Raw genomic sequence first — 17,133 nt, forward strand, 5'->3', positions numbered from 1 at the left:
AATGGTGAGGATCCATCCTCATCTGCACTCTGGATGTCGAGAGAGTATGGCTCGAATCTTCTGTTGTAGTCTCCGTCGATGCTGTGTAGCTCCTCTCCTCAGTCGCGGTCGTCTGTATCTCTGTAGCTCCAATGCTCGGTCGATGAGAGTGCCAGTAGTGGTCGAATGAGTGTGGGACGAGCTCTGCAGTGGTGGCTGCTCCTCTGGCTGTCCCATATCTAGTGAAAAGAAATCTGTAATGTGTCTCTGGGACTGCGTCTCTCTAGCTCTCCCCAGTAAAGTGTCTCTATACCTGTGTAACTCAAGTAGATATAGTCCAAGACATCTCTGATCCTCATAACTCATGACCCTAGATAGAGGACCAAAACCCTCTCTGAATAAGCAGTGGAAACGCCCCCGTATCTCATAGAACACTGTGCAATGACATATGTAGTGCAACTCTGTCTCTGGCTCTCTCTGGCATAATCGGCATATCCTGCTGTCTGCTGGTATCCCTCTGAATCTACCAGTCTCAATCTCGAGCTGATGTGAGGATGTGCGTATCTGACCAATGGCACAACGCAAACCATGAGACATATGTGTGTCCATGTAGCTGGGTCGAATCACAAACCCATCTCCTGTGAGGTGGAGAAGATGCTCTCTATAGAAAGCCATCTTCGTGCTCAACTCCTGAGGCGGCTCTATCCATGTCCTCCTGGTGTCGAGCTGGATCAGGTCCTGACGAATGAGTCTAGTGATCTCCACCCGTGTAAGAGACAGCGAGGGTGCCTGAAGAGAATACTGGAAAGGGGGCAACCTGTCCATGGTGAAGCCATGCGTCTGAAACCATGAAGTCATTTGTGCATACCAGCATGAAGTGTCCCCCTGTAGAGCTAACTGTCTAGAAGACTCAAGGGCCAGTCTAGCATATCTGTCTCTAGTAGTATCCCATAGGCTGTGCACAAAGGACACTGATCTGGTAAGCGCCTCAATCTCCATGGGGGGGGCAGCTAGCTCTGCTCGAATGATCGCGTGAGGTACGGAGGCCTTGGCTCTAATCAATCGGGAGATCATAGATACCAAGGGCCTCTCCATACGTCTCCAACCATCCTGGCCTACAGAAGGTCCCCATACCTGTACCCCATACATCATAGCTGAGGCTACTAAAGTATCAAAGAGCCATAACTTTGTCCGAGGTTCTTGGAACTGAACCTGCGAACACATCCTCTCCAAGCCTCCCAAGGCCGCATAAGCTCTGGTCAGTCTAGTCTCTGCTGCTCTCCCCAAAGAAAACCTCGGCCCAGTGAAGACTATCCCAAGGTAAGTGTATGCATCTGTATACTCCACAATCTCTTGACCATACGTGAAGGTCGGTGCCGATCTCCTGATCCACTGCGGTGTGGTGTTAAACACCATGACCTTGGTTTTACCAAGGTTTACAGACAATCCACTATCCTCTGCAAAACTGTGTAATGCATCCAACTGTCGCTGCATACCCTCTGGTGAGTCAAAGATCAAGACAATATCATCAGCATATAACAACAATGGGATCCACGTCCCTGCCAGCTGGGCACCTCTATCACCCTCTCTGTCAATGTAATCAGACACCTCATCAACATACATACCAAATAGAGTAGGAGACAATGGGCAACCCTGTTTCACCCCGATAGTGGAGTGAACTAAGTCAGATATCCCCTCTGGGGTGCGTACATGTCCCATCACTGATCTGTATAAAGCCATAATCCCCCAAATCAACACTGTGGGCACCCCCATCTCCTGCAGTTTGCGCATCAGTCGAGCTCTCGGTACCATGTCACTACCCCACCTCCCCTCCATGTTCGCATGCAGGAGTGGGCCACCCCCCCTTGGTACCACCCTCTCCCTCTCCTCCATTATCTCCCACCCTCTCTCTCTCCTCCATTATTGACACCCCCCTCCCTCTCTTTCATGTGCAAGTGGCCAAAGACTCCCTCTCTCTCCTTCTCGTTCGTCAACCACGGGGCGGCAATGAGTAGTTCTCTCTCTCTCTCTCTCTCTCTCTCTCTCTCTCTCTCTCTCTCTCTCTCTCTCTCTCTCAGAGAGAGAGAGAGAGAGAGAGAGAGAGAGAGAGAGACTTGTAGTATGAGAAGAAATGGGCCTAGAGCATTTCCTATAGATGTGGGTTTTCATCCTAGTTTAATGGCTTGTTGATTTTGATTGGTAGAAAGGTCCTGTGCAGGCTGGAATTCATTCTGATCGTGTAATTGCTGAGGTGCTACCTTGGGAAAAAGTGGAGATTATAAAGAAATTGCAGAAGGATAATGGTTTGGTGGCAATGGTGGGAGATGGAGTCAATGACTCGCCTGCATTAGCGGCAGCTGATGTTGGCATTGCACTTGGGTCAGGAACCGATATTGCTATTGAAGCTGCTGATATTGTGTTGATAAGGAGCAGTCTTGAAGGGGTCCTCACAGCTATTGATCTCTCCAAAAAAACCTTTTCTCGGATCTGCCTCAATTATTTGTTTGCGGTAGGTTATAATCTTCTGGCTGTCCCCATTGCTGCTGGGGCTTTGTACCCAGCTTTGAAGCTGAGTTTACCTCCATGGGCTGCTGGAGCTGCCATGGCATTCTCTTCTGTGAGTGTTGTATGCTCATCATTGCTTTTGAAAAATTATAGAAAACCTCAACTCTTCAATCCTGTGGACTTTGAAGTCCAATGATTGTAGAGGTGTTGCAATTCAATACATGTACATTTTCTCATAATTAAAAGGTTGAATTTTTCATTCAAGCAGCAATGTCTAATTACAGCTAGTTTAGCATCTGCCTGGATATGAAGGGTCTTTTGTAACTCTTTGCAATTGTTAAATTCATAATTGCTGTCCTAGCAATCATAATTGTCTCTTTGCATTGGCAAAGATTTTGCTTTGTATGCAGTCAACCTGTGTTACATTAATTTTGAGGTTTCCATTGTATTTAGAACCACACAGATATTGCTTTTGGTCTTTATGGTAACAAATGGAAGCATACCATTGGACTAAGAAGGCATACCCGTGCAGCATGGTCAGGCATGCAAATGTCCACCATGCATATAATTTGTATGCAAAAATGTCAACATATAGTCTTTAATACACAGTTTGATGATATCTTTATTGTTTCAGAATGCCTACATGACATAGTTACCCACATCTAAAATATGGAATGGGGATTTGGAATGGGAATGGGGAACGGAAGCCTGACATGATTCCACTTATAAAAGACTTTCCCATCATGAAATGCTCAAAAGAAGCCTAATCTGAAGCTAAGCATGTTTTTACCATGGCATAATTAAATGAGAATGCTCAAAAACACTCTTCTCTTTGGGTAGTCTAACCGTCATTGGTAACATAAAAATATCCTGTTTAGGCTATCTGCAAATGCATACAAAGCTGCACAGCTGAAGTAGCCTTTGGCTCAATTAGAACCTTGGGAATGCAGAAATCTCAGGTTCGCCTCAAAGGCAGCTTGATTGCACTCTATCATGGGTTCATTATTAGTGAACAAAGAGCACATGAAGAATGCATACCTCATGAACACTGGCTATGTCTTCTTCTCTCGAGAAAGTCCCTTCAAGCAACCCAAAAACATGGTATTGTGTTAACATCCCCTTAACAGCTCACATCCCTTCGAAACTTGATTTTCTGAAGAAAAAATGCCCAGTTACTTGCGAGTTACCAGAAAACATGGAGAAAGGTGCTAGTGTTTTGTGTTATACACATTGTTGACTCTCGGTGGAGCCATGCAAGAAGATTTAAACAGTCATAGAATACTTCAAGCTACAAACTTTGTTTCACCAAAAAGTAAGAGTGTGTGTGTGTGTGTTGGGGTGTGTGTGTGTGTGTGAGAGGGGTGTGTGTGTGTGTGAGAGAAAAGACTGTCGCGAGCTTCTCCTGTGACCTGCTGCGTTCACTGTGCCTGCACCAGCAGGGCTGTGCGCGCACGTGTGTGCGTGAGTGAAATCATCGCCGAGCTGTGGGCGTCTTCCAGCCTGCGCGCCCCCCTTTCTGTCAGAGGTGGACTGCCTGCACGCTGGGGTCTTCTCCTCTGCCTGCGCGACTTGGACCTGCAGATTTTCGCGACCTGACCTGCCTGCGTGAAATATCCTGCCTGTGCTAACTGAGCGCACTGGCTTGGAATTTGCACATCTTCCTGGTAGCAGTCAGTCTTCAGCGCTGTGGTTCTGCCCTGCGCAGCCACTTTCAATTCCTGTGCAGGTCTTCCGAGGCTGCGTTCATGTGGCAGGGGATGCTTTCAGGTTGATCAGAGGTTTGGTATGGTGTCACGCTGTGTATAGGGCAGTGCTGAGTTGATGTACCTCTGTTGTGGTTTTTGGATGCATTACTGTGCGAAGTCTGTACAGAGCGTTGGTTCCTCGGTTATTTGCGGAGTTTTCTAGACATTTGCTTTTGTTTGGCGAGGCTTTGTTAATTTATGTTCGACTCTCTGTGTGTCTTTAAGCGTTGGAAAGCAATGGAACCCACGTCGGAGGCCGCTTCGGAGATCAAAGCATGCTTGTATGAGGACTTTGAGGAGGCTCGACAGGCATGGAATGGTCAGGCGCTTGCTCTTGAGGTGCACATTCCGGTACAAGACCTCATGGACCCAATTGCGCAGTACGCTATGAATGCAGTTATCCTGTTTTTCCCAAGGAAAATGCCTACTGCGCAAGATGTCGGGCAATGGGTAGATTTTCTCCTCAAGCGACAAGTTGTCTGTGGGGTTTACTTTGGGGCGCGTGGATTTTATGAAGTTCTGCTAGCAGATATGGAAGCACGAAACCTTTTGCTTGAGATGTCTCCCCTCTTTTTTAATACGCAGATGACTCATGTTCTCCCGTGGGCACTCACTAAAGGCTACCAGAGTCTTATTCGTCACAAATGCCCGGTGTGGGTGGAAATTGTTGATTTCCCCCGCACGTGGAGACATTTCCTGCCGTTGTTGGCTGCGCAGCTTGTAAAGGTTATTTGTCCCCCAAAATTGGACGCAAATACCAACAGGTTTTGCATTCTGTGGGACACTGACAAGGTTACCCCTGATGGTATTATGGTAGACTCAGTAGATCCATCGGTGGGGAAGCGCCCCTTTAAACTTAAATGGGGAAAATTTGCGAATTCATGTTTTCGATGTGGTAAATTTGGTCACATGCAATCCGAATGTCCAGAGCCGGTCTTGCAACCCCCTCCCTCTGCTGTTCCTTCATCCACCTCTATCCCTACTGGAAAACCCACAAGTGAAGTCAAACAGAGTGGAGTCTCTACTACTAAGGTGGCTTCAACTGTGGAAAAAGGGAAAGGCAAGGTACAACAATCCAATGATACTGGGAATGGGACTGTTGCTAAAAGCAAAAATATTGGACCTGTTGATGTCAATACATGGGTGGTGCCAAAAAAAGCTTTGAAGATTCGCACACCAATTTCTTCTCGTAATTACGTTCCTTCTGTTAATGCCAACAAGAATGCATCGTTTAAGCAACTTCCGTGTAATGACAATCGCACGTTGATTGATGCATGGGACAAAGCGATGCACTCTTATAAAGATGTACTCCTTGGTGAGACTTCCACATCGCCTGTGAACACTGTGGACACGTTTCCTGCTTTGACTCAGAGGTTTGGTCCTCGTATGGATGTGGTGGATGGAGACGTGTCTATGGGCACCTCCACTTGATTATGATGTTTGTTGCTTTTTGTACATATGTTTCCAATGCAAAGTCCTATTAAATGCATCTCATACAATGTGCGTGGGTTATGCAACCTTGACAAATGGCGTCTGACCGGCACTATGTACATACATGTAGGGCAAACATAGTTGTATTGCAAGAGCAAAATCAGCACGAGTTTGCTAGTCAATGTTCCTATTTTGCCGGATATTGGATTGCGTACGTTGGCTTGCAAGATTTCTCGGGTTTATTGATGTTGGTTCGCCATGAGCTTCAGCTTGTTCTGCTATACAATGATCCGCATGGCCGATGGATGGTTGTACAGTGTTTGCTGAATGGTCGAGTACATGAAATTGGAGGTACTTATGCATATACGGACTCTGGGCAAAGAGCTGCTTTATGGCGCGAAATCTCGTCTCACCCATGGACCTCGAATGCATTTCTTTGTGGAGATTTCAATAATACTCCTGATTTGCTTGATAGCACCACGGGAAACTCGCATATGTTGCTTGCGAAGAAACACAAATGGGATCTTCTTGTTGCCTCTGCGCAAATGATTGATATATGGTGTTGTTTTCATCTTGATGCCTCTGGTTTTACCTTTCAGCATGCTGCTCATTCTTCTTATAGAGCACGATTGGATCGTTGGTATTTGCTTAATGGGCAACAGTATGAAGAATTTGTATGTGACATGAGGATAGATTATGCTCTACAGCTATCGGATCATTATCCTGTTTTGCTGTCTTTGTACTTTGGACAGTCTCTTTGTGATCGGCCTCTCCACAGGAAGCGTTTGTTGCATGTTAATAATGTCTATCTTACTCATGAAGTTTTTCATCACATGATTGTTGATATTATTCCCCCGTTGCTAGCCCAAATGCATATTGATTTGGACGCTGCCTCGTATCGCTTTGTCATGAGAGTACAAAGTGTGATTTCTGACTATGGTATGCAGCATATGCAGTTTATTCGGGGGAATGTCGTTGATGCGAAACGGGTTAGTTAACGATTATAGCAATTGGCCGATTTCCGACCCCTGTCTGACTCTGAAATGTTGGAGTTATGTGAAGCTAAAGTGTGTATTCAGCAAAATGATAAGAGGAAAATTGCTAAATGGCAGACGTGTGCACGTCAATAGGCTTTTATGGATAAAGGTTGTGCTTCGAAGAAATTTTTTAAGCATCTGCATCATTCAAGGGTCTCACAGTCAATTAAGCGGGTTATGCTTCCCTCGGGTGCTTGGACTTCTTCGAAGCGGGAACTTGCTGAGGTTATAGTTTCACATTATCATAAGGTGTTTGCTGCTCTATCTCAGCCTTCTTCGGCAGCTTGTCGAGCGCGTGAATTGTTGCTTTCTCATGTTTGTCCGATCATGTCTTCGCAGGACGCACATTGCCTTGAGGATCCTTTCTCTGTTTCTGAATTGCATGGTGCGTTGCTTGCATTGGGCCGGTGGAGATCTCCCGGTTGGGACGGACTTACTGTGGAATTTTTCCTCACCTTTTGGGAGGATCGTAAACCGCCCCTGCTGTTCATGTTACATGTGGCATGGGAGAAACAGGATCTCCTAGTTTCATGGAAAGAGGGTTTACTTAAATTGTTGCCCAAGCAAGCGCTTTGCGAGCAGTTCTCTCATTGGCGGCCCATAACTCTGATGGAGGTGGTTTACAAGATTTTGGCTAAAATGTTGGTCCACCGCATCAAGGACCGTTTGTTTACAGGACTTCATCAGGCCCAGTATGGTTTCATTCCTCGTCGTCAAATCATAGACAATTTGGCCAATGTTATGATTGGCATGGAGTATGCTAATTATACGCAACAAGATGTGATGGTCATGCAAGTTGATATTGAAAAGGCCTTTGACACTGTGCAATGGGACTTCATTGCTGCCACTATGAGATGTCTAGGATTTGGTCCTAAGTTGGCCAATGTCGTTTATTTCTTGTATGATGGTAGTACGTCTTCGGGGATCCTGGAAGGGGAATTGACTGAATCATGGCCGCTTGGTTGCTCGGTTAGGCAAGGTTGCCCCATTAGTGCTTTGTTGTATGCAATTGCCTCTCATCCTTTGTTGATGTATCTTGATCACTTGACCTCTGCACAGTATCTTCATGGTTTGGAGCTACCATCGGGTCATACCTTTATTGGGCAGGCTTATGCGGATGACTCGTTGTTTATGCCCCGCAATCAGCAGAGCGATGTTCAAGTGATTATGGAGGCTTTAGAATTGTTTGCGAGTGCGGTTGGTCTTAAAGTCGATTTTCGTAAATCAAAGCTTTTGCCGCTTCGTTCTTGTGATTGGCATGCTTTATTGTGGCCAGGAGAGATTGTTCTTCCGAATGTAATCACCAAGCATTTGGGTTATCCAATTGGATGGAATGTTACTCACGCGCAGAAAGTGGATTGGGTTATGAATCGTTGTAGTAGGCTATAGTGTCACTTTCACAGGACACAGTTAGTACAGTGGTCTAGGCTGTTTCACACTGGACAGACACTGGACGGACCCTCTGGGCTGGGAGTGACACGTGGCAGTGGCAGGGTACCGACAGTGGTCTAGTGGACATCGTGGCCAGGTCACCACATGGCTAACATTTATGAGCCGTTGGTGGCCCTTTATGGTGTTACATATGAGTAGTAGCGGTGGGTCAGGGAGACATCTTCTTCACCTTTGGTCCAGCATCGTGGTTCGAGGAGAGCGAGTCTTACACAGAGCACTGCTTCACCATCCCTGCACATCAAAGCCTCGACACCCCATTTGTACCTGTGAGTCCTGGGCTGGAGCTGAGTGTGCTGCCACGCCAGAGTTTATACATGGTTCTTTGAGCTAGTCGAGTCCACATGTTCTGGTCCACTGTTGTGTCTCTGTTGTTATCCATTGTTCCTGTGTTTCATTCTGTTTGAGAGAGTTTCCATTTGTTTGAGTGAGATTGTCACGCACATTGCACTGAGGGACACCCACACTGTTGAGAGCACGACACATTATCCGCGCTACAGGTGCTCTCATTTTGGCGATCACGGTGGGACCTCAACTGAAGTCTCACTCTGTTGAGTAGCTGGGTTCTTCGCTTCGCCTGTGCAGCCTGTTGGTCTGGTCCAGTTTCACCCTTGACAGCTTAATCTACCTGGTCTAGTCTCTCGCCTTGTTGGTCTGGTCCTCTCTCGCCCTGGTCCACCCAGTGCTCTTCCTGGTCTAGTCCTTCTCGTCCCTGGTCTAGTCCTTTGGTCCAAGCCAGGTGGTCTAGTCACTCGCCCTGGTCTAGTAGAGTCTAGACCAATGTTCAGCCAAGTAAAGGTTGTCTTGCCCAAGTGAAAGTCTTCTTGCCCGAAGCTTGGTGGGGTTGGCGGTTACTGCATGACACATACAAGGAGGTCTTTGGAGCGTCAAAGTGCACTATTGAGTCCTCTAAAGTACTACCACAAACGGCGTCAACCCTTGGTGCCCAGTAGAAGCATGTTAACCCCATCACCCATACCTACTCATACGGCTACCTCCATTACTTCGACCGGTTCTACATCCTCCAGGTCACCTTCTCCGGTAAGGCTCTCCCCCATTTTGTTAAAGCAAGCTAGTGAGCAACAGACTCAGGAGCAAGAGGCCATGGAGGAGCTCACAAGTGTTCTGGCAAAGGTGAACATCAAGTTCCCTACCTTTAAAGGTCTCTCCGCAGAAGATGCAGACGACCATGCTCGGAGGTTTGTCTCTCTTTGCAGAGGTCGTGCCCTCAACAGAGAAGACGCATACCTGGTGCTCTTTCCGTCCACCTTGGATGGTCTTGCAGATAAATGGTACAGTCAGTTTGCTGAAAACCACTTTACTACTTGGACCATGTTAAGACAGCAGTTCTGTGAAGCTTTCCGACCAGGGGATTATCAAGAGAAGATTCTAGATGAGTTGGCCAACCTGTTGCTCCAGCCCAAGGAGACATTTGCAGAGCTCATGACCAGAACAAAGTCCCTTGTCGCCAAGCTGCCTCAGCAGCCAGGGGAATTCATGGTGAAGAAGTGGGTAGAGAAGGCTTTGCCTAAGACTTCTCAACAAAAGCTCAGAGAAAGTCTCCGTCCTGAAGCCAGTCTGGAGGACTTTGTTGCTACTGCTACTAGAATAGAGGGAGCAAGAAGGCAATTCACTGACTCTCCTCAGTTAGATACTGCCCCTGTACTCGTGGACAGTCCTGCTAATCCTTTAACTTCTTTACACAGGGAACTGGAAGCCCTAAAGTTAGAGCGAGCTCTTCAAGAGGAGAGGTCCTTCTCTCTTAAACAAGAGAATCCTCCACATCACGAGGCATTGGAACAGATGAAGCGCGAGCTAGAAGATCTCAAGTGTCAGCAAGAGACTAAGGCTACGGTTTGGTGTAGCTCATGCCGCTCTCCAGGGCACCCTCCACAGGAATGCCCCCTTCGGGTTTACTGCCACTTCTGTGAAAAATCTGGACATGAGGACAAGGATTGTTACTACCTCAAGGGATTGCGACAAATACAACAAAGTCTTGGTCCTTCTCTTTAGCAAGGGCCAGCACCTGCATCTAACATGGTTTCTCCCTGTGGCCATCCACACCATATGCCACCTTTGCTGACAGCCCCTCCTATGCAAGGTATGCAAAGTACTTTTCCGTCTCAGAGCTTTTATCATACCCATGCTCCCTCATCACCTCAAAGCTTCTATGCGTCCACCTCCAACTCAATGCACCAGGAGCAAGGACCACCTCGCCCTTTGAATCGGCTCATTTTATGCTACAGATGCGGAGAGTATGGGCATTACCAAAGCAAATGCCTTCTGCCCAAGGGGTCCCCTCCATGCCGTCATTGCCCTGATATGAAAGATCACTACAGTAAGGATTGCCCTAAAATTCATGCATCCATGGCTTCGAACCCAAGTCAAAGCCAGACCAAGTTTGCCTTTCCCAAGCTCAATTTGATAGCAGTTGGCACTGTTTCTCAGCCGCCCCCTTCTACCCACGTAGTTACCCCTCAAAATAAGCCGCCGCAGTTGGCAGAGGAGCCATCGGGCGTCCTCACCCGGGCCCAGAGAGCCGGTCTTAGCATTCCATCAAGTTCAACTCCCCCACACATTCTCACACCAGTGAATACCCTGCCTGCAGCTATTAACAAGCAATCCCACAGTGCTATGAAAGAATCCAAATCTTTACTCTCAGATATTGATGATGCTTTCTTGGAAGCAGTTTCCGATCTACAGAAGATCAAAGTACCAGAGGAACAACAACAGGTAGACAAAGCAAAGCATACAGCAGAGACAGTCTTGAAGAACACTTTCCAACAAGTGTCCCTCTATGACATGCTGCGGCTAGATGCGAGTTTCAGAAGTGACACCCTTGCAGTTATTCAGTCACTTTACCTTGGAGCAGGTCCTAGTGGCGGGCACCTCCCAGTGCGACAGTCAGAGTCCTATATGATATCCAATCCTGCTGATCCACTCACTGATTATAGAAGCCCTCGCCTGACAGTGTCCGTTTTAGGTCGGCAATTCTCAGGAGTGATAGCGGATGGTGGATCTGGCATCAACCTGATGCCCGAGTTCACTATGTTAGCTCTAGGTCTACACCCTACTCGCCCTGCTCCCTTCACAGTTACATTGGCCGATCAACGAACAGTATACCCAGTGGGCATCGTGGACAATGTGCCTCTGCAGGTTTTAACTTGGATTTTGTGGTGGTTCGTCTTCCCCAGGTTGAGGGCGGATTTCCCTTGCTTATTGGAAGACCATGGCTGCGACACACTAAAGCACTCCACGATTGGGGAAACGATGCAATGTGGATACATACTTCTGGCTCCCCGATGCAACCGATTCTCTTAGAAGGAGGTATGGATCCCGTGGTGCAGCAAGTTTCTTTGTCAATGGAAACCAATCCTGAACATGAACAGCCTACTCCACCTGACGGGTCGAATGAGGATCTGTTGGAATGGTTGGATGCTACCAAGTCTATGCCTTGTTATGGAGTCTCTATGTACTGTTTGCCTGAAGGTACACCCTTTTCAAATGTTTCCATAGTTACGAAACTTAATGAGCCACCTGAGCCTTTGAAGAAGCAGCAAAACAGGAAGAAATCTCCTCTAGAGGAGTTCACTCCCCCTCAAACATCAACCCCTTTGGTGTCTCTTTCTTCTTCGACCAGAAGAAAGCTCTCCTCTGTGTCTAGCAAACTCCATTCGAAGAGCCCGTCCTACGAGATGAATTCCAAGATCTTGATAGCTGTCTTGCTCATGGTAGCGGTCTGCTCCTTACTTGTACCTAGCTACCCTTACCCCCTCGAACTTACCCACAATCAGAATGCCCACATCCTCCAGGTTCACAGTTGTGGCAAAGAGATCATCAAGCTCCGAACATTGTTGTTCCCATCATCTACATGAGAGTCACCAAAACAATAGAGAGCAGGCAATAATTTTCTCCCCTGCTAATGCTACTGTAGGCTCTTGGCGGCAGGCCCTCCATTGGTGCTGGCTCCTACAGAATCCTCCCTTGGTGCAGGTTACTGCATTCTGTTGTTCAGCAGATGGAATTGTCGACCGCTTGTCTACCCCTAGCCCTCTCCCTACCAACCCCTCGCCCTCGCCCTCCCCCTCCCCCTCCCACCTACCTACCCCCTCGCCCCTTCCCACCCATCCCCCTTCCCCTTGTCCTCGCCCTAGTCCCCCCTCCCCCTCGCCCTAAGCCCTCACCCCTACCCTCCCCCTCACTTCCTCTCGCCCCTACCCACCCTTGCCCACCCTCTCGCCCCTATCCTCCCCCTTTCCCCTCGCCCCACCCTTGCCCACCCCCTAACTCCCCCTCGCCCCTACCCACCCAACCCCCTCTCGCCCCTACCCTCCCCCTTCCCCTCGCCCCTACCCACCCCCAACTCCTCTCGCCCCAGCCCACCCCCTCTCGCCCCTATCCATTGGTCTCGCCCCAGCCCACCCCCCCTTGCCCCAGCCCAATTTGGCTCGCCCCTATCCAATCGCCCCTACCCACCCCCTCACTTCCCCTCGCCCCTCCTCCTCTCCTCCCCCTCTCTCTCTTCCAATTTTCATCCGCGCCACCTTGGTTTTTTTCAAACTCCCGCCCGCCGCTTTTCACAAATGACCCGATCAGCCTCTGCTTCCGATGTGGCCGAGCAGACCATCTACGATTTCACAGATAAGGATATTGATGGGAAGGATGTGAGCTTAAGCACCTTCAAAGGCAAGGTCCTGTTGATCATCAATGTAGCTTCTCGCTGCGGTCTTACAACTCAGAATTACAATGAACTGGCAGAGTGATATAGCAAGCTGAAAGATCAAGGTTTTGAAATTTTGGCATTTCCTTGTAATCAGTTTGGAGGGCGAAAGCCTGGAACGAATCAGCCAATCAAAGAATCATCTGCGGCCATCCTGTTGTTGCTTCTGCAATCATTATGGAACTTAACCTTAATTGCGGCCTTACTCGGGCTTATGGTCATCTCTCTTTTGGAGGAGAGTGTTATTGCAATAAGATGAAAGGTTCATCTGTAAGCATGGACCAGGTCATTTTTTTTATCAGTATGGTTATGGAGGATAAATATGCGCTTGATCCAAACCAAGCATATCTCTTTGCTGTGGGGCTTGATTCTGTTTTGCCAAATGGGATTCTTGGATTATGCAATCTATCGACTCCCATCTATTCCAAGTCCTGCCTATTCAAAGGCTTAAGGCGTTTGCAAGCAGTGCAGTGTGTTTAAACTCCACTTTTGGGCATAGAAACTGCTTCAAGAAAGATGTACAGATGCAATACCTAATGGATTTCTTTCACAGTTTTTTCAGTATTTCCTCTCACCGAGACGGTGAGCGGTCTTGTGGCGGGCAACCTGTAGCAGGCTACAGTGTCACTTTCACAGGACACAGTTAGTACAGTGGTCTAGGCTGTTTCACACTGGACGGACCCTCTGGGCTAGGAGTGACACGTGGCAGTGGCAGGGTACCGACGGTGGTCTAGTGGACATCGTGGCCAGGTCACCACATGGCTGACATTTATGAGCCGTTGGTGGCCCTTTATGGTGTTACATATGAGTAGTAGCGGTGGGTCAGGGAGACATCTTCTTCACCTTTGGTCCAGCATCGTGGTTCGAGGAGAGCGAGTCTTACACAGAGCACTGCTTCACCATCCCTGCACATCTAAGCCTCGACACCCCATTTGTACCTGTGAGTCCTAGGCTGGAGCTGAGTGTGCTGCCACGCCAGAGTCTGTACATGGTTCTTTGAGCTAGTCGAGTCCACATGTTTTGGTCCACTGTTGTGTCTCTGTTGTTATCCATTGTTCCTGTGTTTCATTCTGTTTGAGAGAGTTTCCATTTGTTTCAGTGAGATTGTCACGCACATCGCACTGAGGGGCACCCACACTGTTGAGAGCACGACACATTATCCGCGCTACAATCGCTTGAATGTTAAATTGCATTACTGGAAGCTTTCTACTCGGCCACTACATGTTCGCCTACGGATTGTTCAAAGTATCCTCATGGCATATGCTCAGTTCTTTTTGCCATTGTTGCATTGGCCGAGCCATTGTCTTGATTCCCTCATGTCTGCCATTTTGTCTCATTTGTGGCGAACGCATGCTCACAAAAAAGGTCTGCGTCTGATGTCAATGGCAAAACTTTGTACACCAAAGCGCTTTGGTGGCTTGAATATTTTGGACCTGCATAGGCATGTCCTTGCTAGGAAGGCTATGCTTTTGCTTACACTTACACAACAATCGCAGCCTTGGACTCTTATGTTTGCACACTTGAGTCAGCATGTGGTTACATCCTCATTTGGTCACTGGCAATCATCCATTTGGGAAGCAGTATTTGGTAAGATGGATGGTCATATTCCTGGCTGCCCACTTTCCTCCACCTTGCTTTCTGCATGGAAACAGGTTACGATTCATCTTCGTGGAATGCTCGGAGGGAAGGAAATTCACTTCACGCGGAGAGCCTTCATTGGAGCCGGGCATTTTCTCTTACTTTGGTCAACCGCTCGCCTCGCAAGGCATATTTTCTCTCCTACCGTGGCATTCGAGTGGTTGAGGATGTGGTGGATGCAGCTGGTTTCACTTTCGAGTTTCCATTTGCCACTCGCCGATTTGGATTGGGCATGCATTATCGCCAGTTTCGGAGAGATTTACAGCAAATGTTAATTGGTTTTTTGCCCGTTTCGCCTTTGGCTGATGGTAATCGCATGTCTGACTGGAATCTTGGGGAAATGCCTTTTCAAGATATTTCTGCCAGCCGGGTATATGCTCTTCTTCTGCCTCATCCGTGGCTTGCTGATCATTGCAACGCTATTTGGCACATGCATAAATCAGATATTTGGTGGCAAAGGCTTATATCTGCATTATGGAAAAGTCATTTGCCGTTGAAGGAGCGTTTGTTTCTTTGGCGGTGTTTACTTGGTGTGCTCCCTATGGGTACCTTTCTTCGGATGCGTCGTATCCGCCCTTCATCCTGTGTCGTTGCCTATCTGCCGAGGAGGGTGTTTGTCACCTCTTGTGGGATTGCTGTGTTACTCAGATTTCCTTCGTCGGGTATCTGCGTGTATGCGGCTACGTTTTCCCACGACGGTCTTCCATAAGCAGTTTTGGGTTTTTGGGATCTTCTCACCGGCGTTGCAGTGCTTTGCAGTCTTCTTCATGTGGGTCAGGTTTTGGGCGTACTGGAGCCTGTGGCGACAGCGTAATGGCAATATGTTCCATCGCTTTCATACAGATCCCCTGCCTTTCTTCAAGCTTTCCCTTAGGCAGTCTTTGAGGTCTGCCTTGGAAGTTGGTGATATACAGCAGAGATACATTAGCTTTCTTATGAATGCTTTTAGCCACTTTGTACAGCCGAACACTCTTGTGTTCCTTTTCTTGTACTTCTTTTTTGGTGGGTTTTTCTCTCTTTGAGGTTTCCCACAGATAGATAAATCAAATTGATTTACCAAAAAAAAAAGTGTGTGTGTGTTGGGAGATCTGCTTACCAGGCGCTGCATGCCAGTGTAGTTTTCACCTGCGAACAAGCCACACCGCTGATAAAGGCAGGACCCATACAAGCTCTATGAGTGTGTGTGTGTGTGTGTGTGTGTTCGTTCCTTGCTGCGTGTTGTGCCTGCGCGAGCAGATTGCTGCGAGCTCCCTCCCTTTGCTGCCGCGAAGGCTGCTGCCTCCCTCTGTCAGCACGTGTGCCCTGTTCCTACAGTCGCCCTCATCAGTATCGACAACTCACGGTAGCCTTTGTCAGCCCAGCCCTCAGGTGTGTGTCTGTGCATGTGCTGTAGTGCTGCGAGATCGTTGGTCTGCCCTGCACCCTCTGCTGCAAGCAGCCTTCCTCCTGCACCAGACAGTTTTCAGTGCCCCTGGCCTTTTTCGATTTCTGTGCAAGCTGACGTTCAGGCCTGCCTCGACAGTCAGCCTCCTGCACAGACTCAGTAAATTTGTCGGGTGATGCTATCAAGGTGTGGGATAGTGTTCAGTTGATGTACTGCTATTGTGGCTTGGGATGTATTTTACTGTGAATTCTGTACAGAGTTTGGTTTTTTAGACAGCCGGTTGAGGAATTTTGATTTATGTTCGACTCTTTGTGCGTCTTCAAGCGTCGAAAAGCAATGGAACCCACGTCGGAGGCCGCTTCCGAGATCAAAGCATGCCTATATGAGGACTTTGAGGAGGCTCGACGGGCATGGAATGGTCAGGCGCCCGCTCTTAAGGTCCGCATTCCGGTGCAAGACCTCATGGACCCAGTTGCTCAGTACGCTATGAATGCAGTTATTCTCTTTTTCCCAGGGAAAATGCCTACTACGCAGGATGTCGGGCAATGGGTTGATTTTCTCCTTAAAAGACAAGCAGTTCGTGGTGTCTATTTCGGGGCGCGTGGATTTTATGAAGTTTTGCTCGCAGATATGGAAGCTAGGAATCTTTTGCTTGAGATGTCTCCCCTCTTCTTTAATATGCAAATGACGCATGTTCTCCCGTGGGCACTCACTAAAGACTACCAGAGTCTTATTCGTCACAAATGCCCGGTGTGGGTTGAAATTATTGATTTCCCTCGCACGTGGAGACATTTTCTGCCTTTGTTGGCCGCACAGCTTGGTAAAGTCATTTGTCCCCCAAAATTGGATACGAATACAAACAGGTTTTGCATTCTCTGGGAAAATTAGTGAAGATTCGTACACCACTTTCTTCTCGTAATTACGTTCCTTCTGTCAATGCCAACAAGAATGCATCATTTAAGCAACTTCCATGTAATGACAATCGCACACTGATTGATGCATGGGACAAAGCGATGCACTCTTACAAAGATGTACTTCTCGGTGAGACTTCCTCCTCACCTGTGAACCCTATGGACACGTTTCCTGCTTTGTCTCCGAGGCCAGGTCCTCGTATGGATGTAGTGGATGGAGATGTGCCAATGGGCACCTCCACTTGATCACCATGTTTCTTGCCTCTTGTACATAGGTTTTTGAATGCAAAGTCAAATTAAATGCATCTCATACAATGTGCGGGGTTTATGTAAC

General features: G+C 47.9%; 1 protein-coding gene across 5 annotated transcripts in view; it reads left to right on the top strand.

The window, feature by feature from the left end:
• The window catches only part of LOC147439220 (copper-transporting ATPase RAN1-like), a 135,965-nt gene that overhangs the window by 100,387 nt on the left and 18,445 nt on the right, over positions 1-17,133 (top strand). For 3 of the 5 annotated variants that reach the window (XM_086485084.1, XM_086485082.1, XM_086485083.1), the window contains exon 9: positions 2,198-2,748. The exons of 1 other annotated variant lie outside the window; for it this stretch is intronic. In XM_086485084.1, coding sequence (XP_086341210.1) covers positions 2,198-2,680 — 483 coding nt within the window. In that variant the 3' untranslated portion in view covers positions 2,681-2,748. Of the gene's footprint in view, positions 1-2,186; positions 2,749-17,133 lie in introns of those variants that run through there. One more of the 5 variants, XM_086485086.1, reaches the window with a different exon arrangement.

This window comes from Adiantum capillus-veneris, chromosome 16 (genome assembly GCF_014529385.1).
Source record: "Adiantum capillus-veneris isolate H3 chromosome 16, ASM1452938v2, whole genome shotgun sequence".
NCBI classification, from domain to species: Eukaryota; Viridiplantae; Streptophyta; class Polypodiopsida; order Polypodiales; family Pteridaceae; genus Adiantum; species Adiantum capillus-veneris.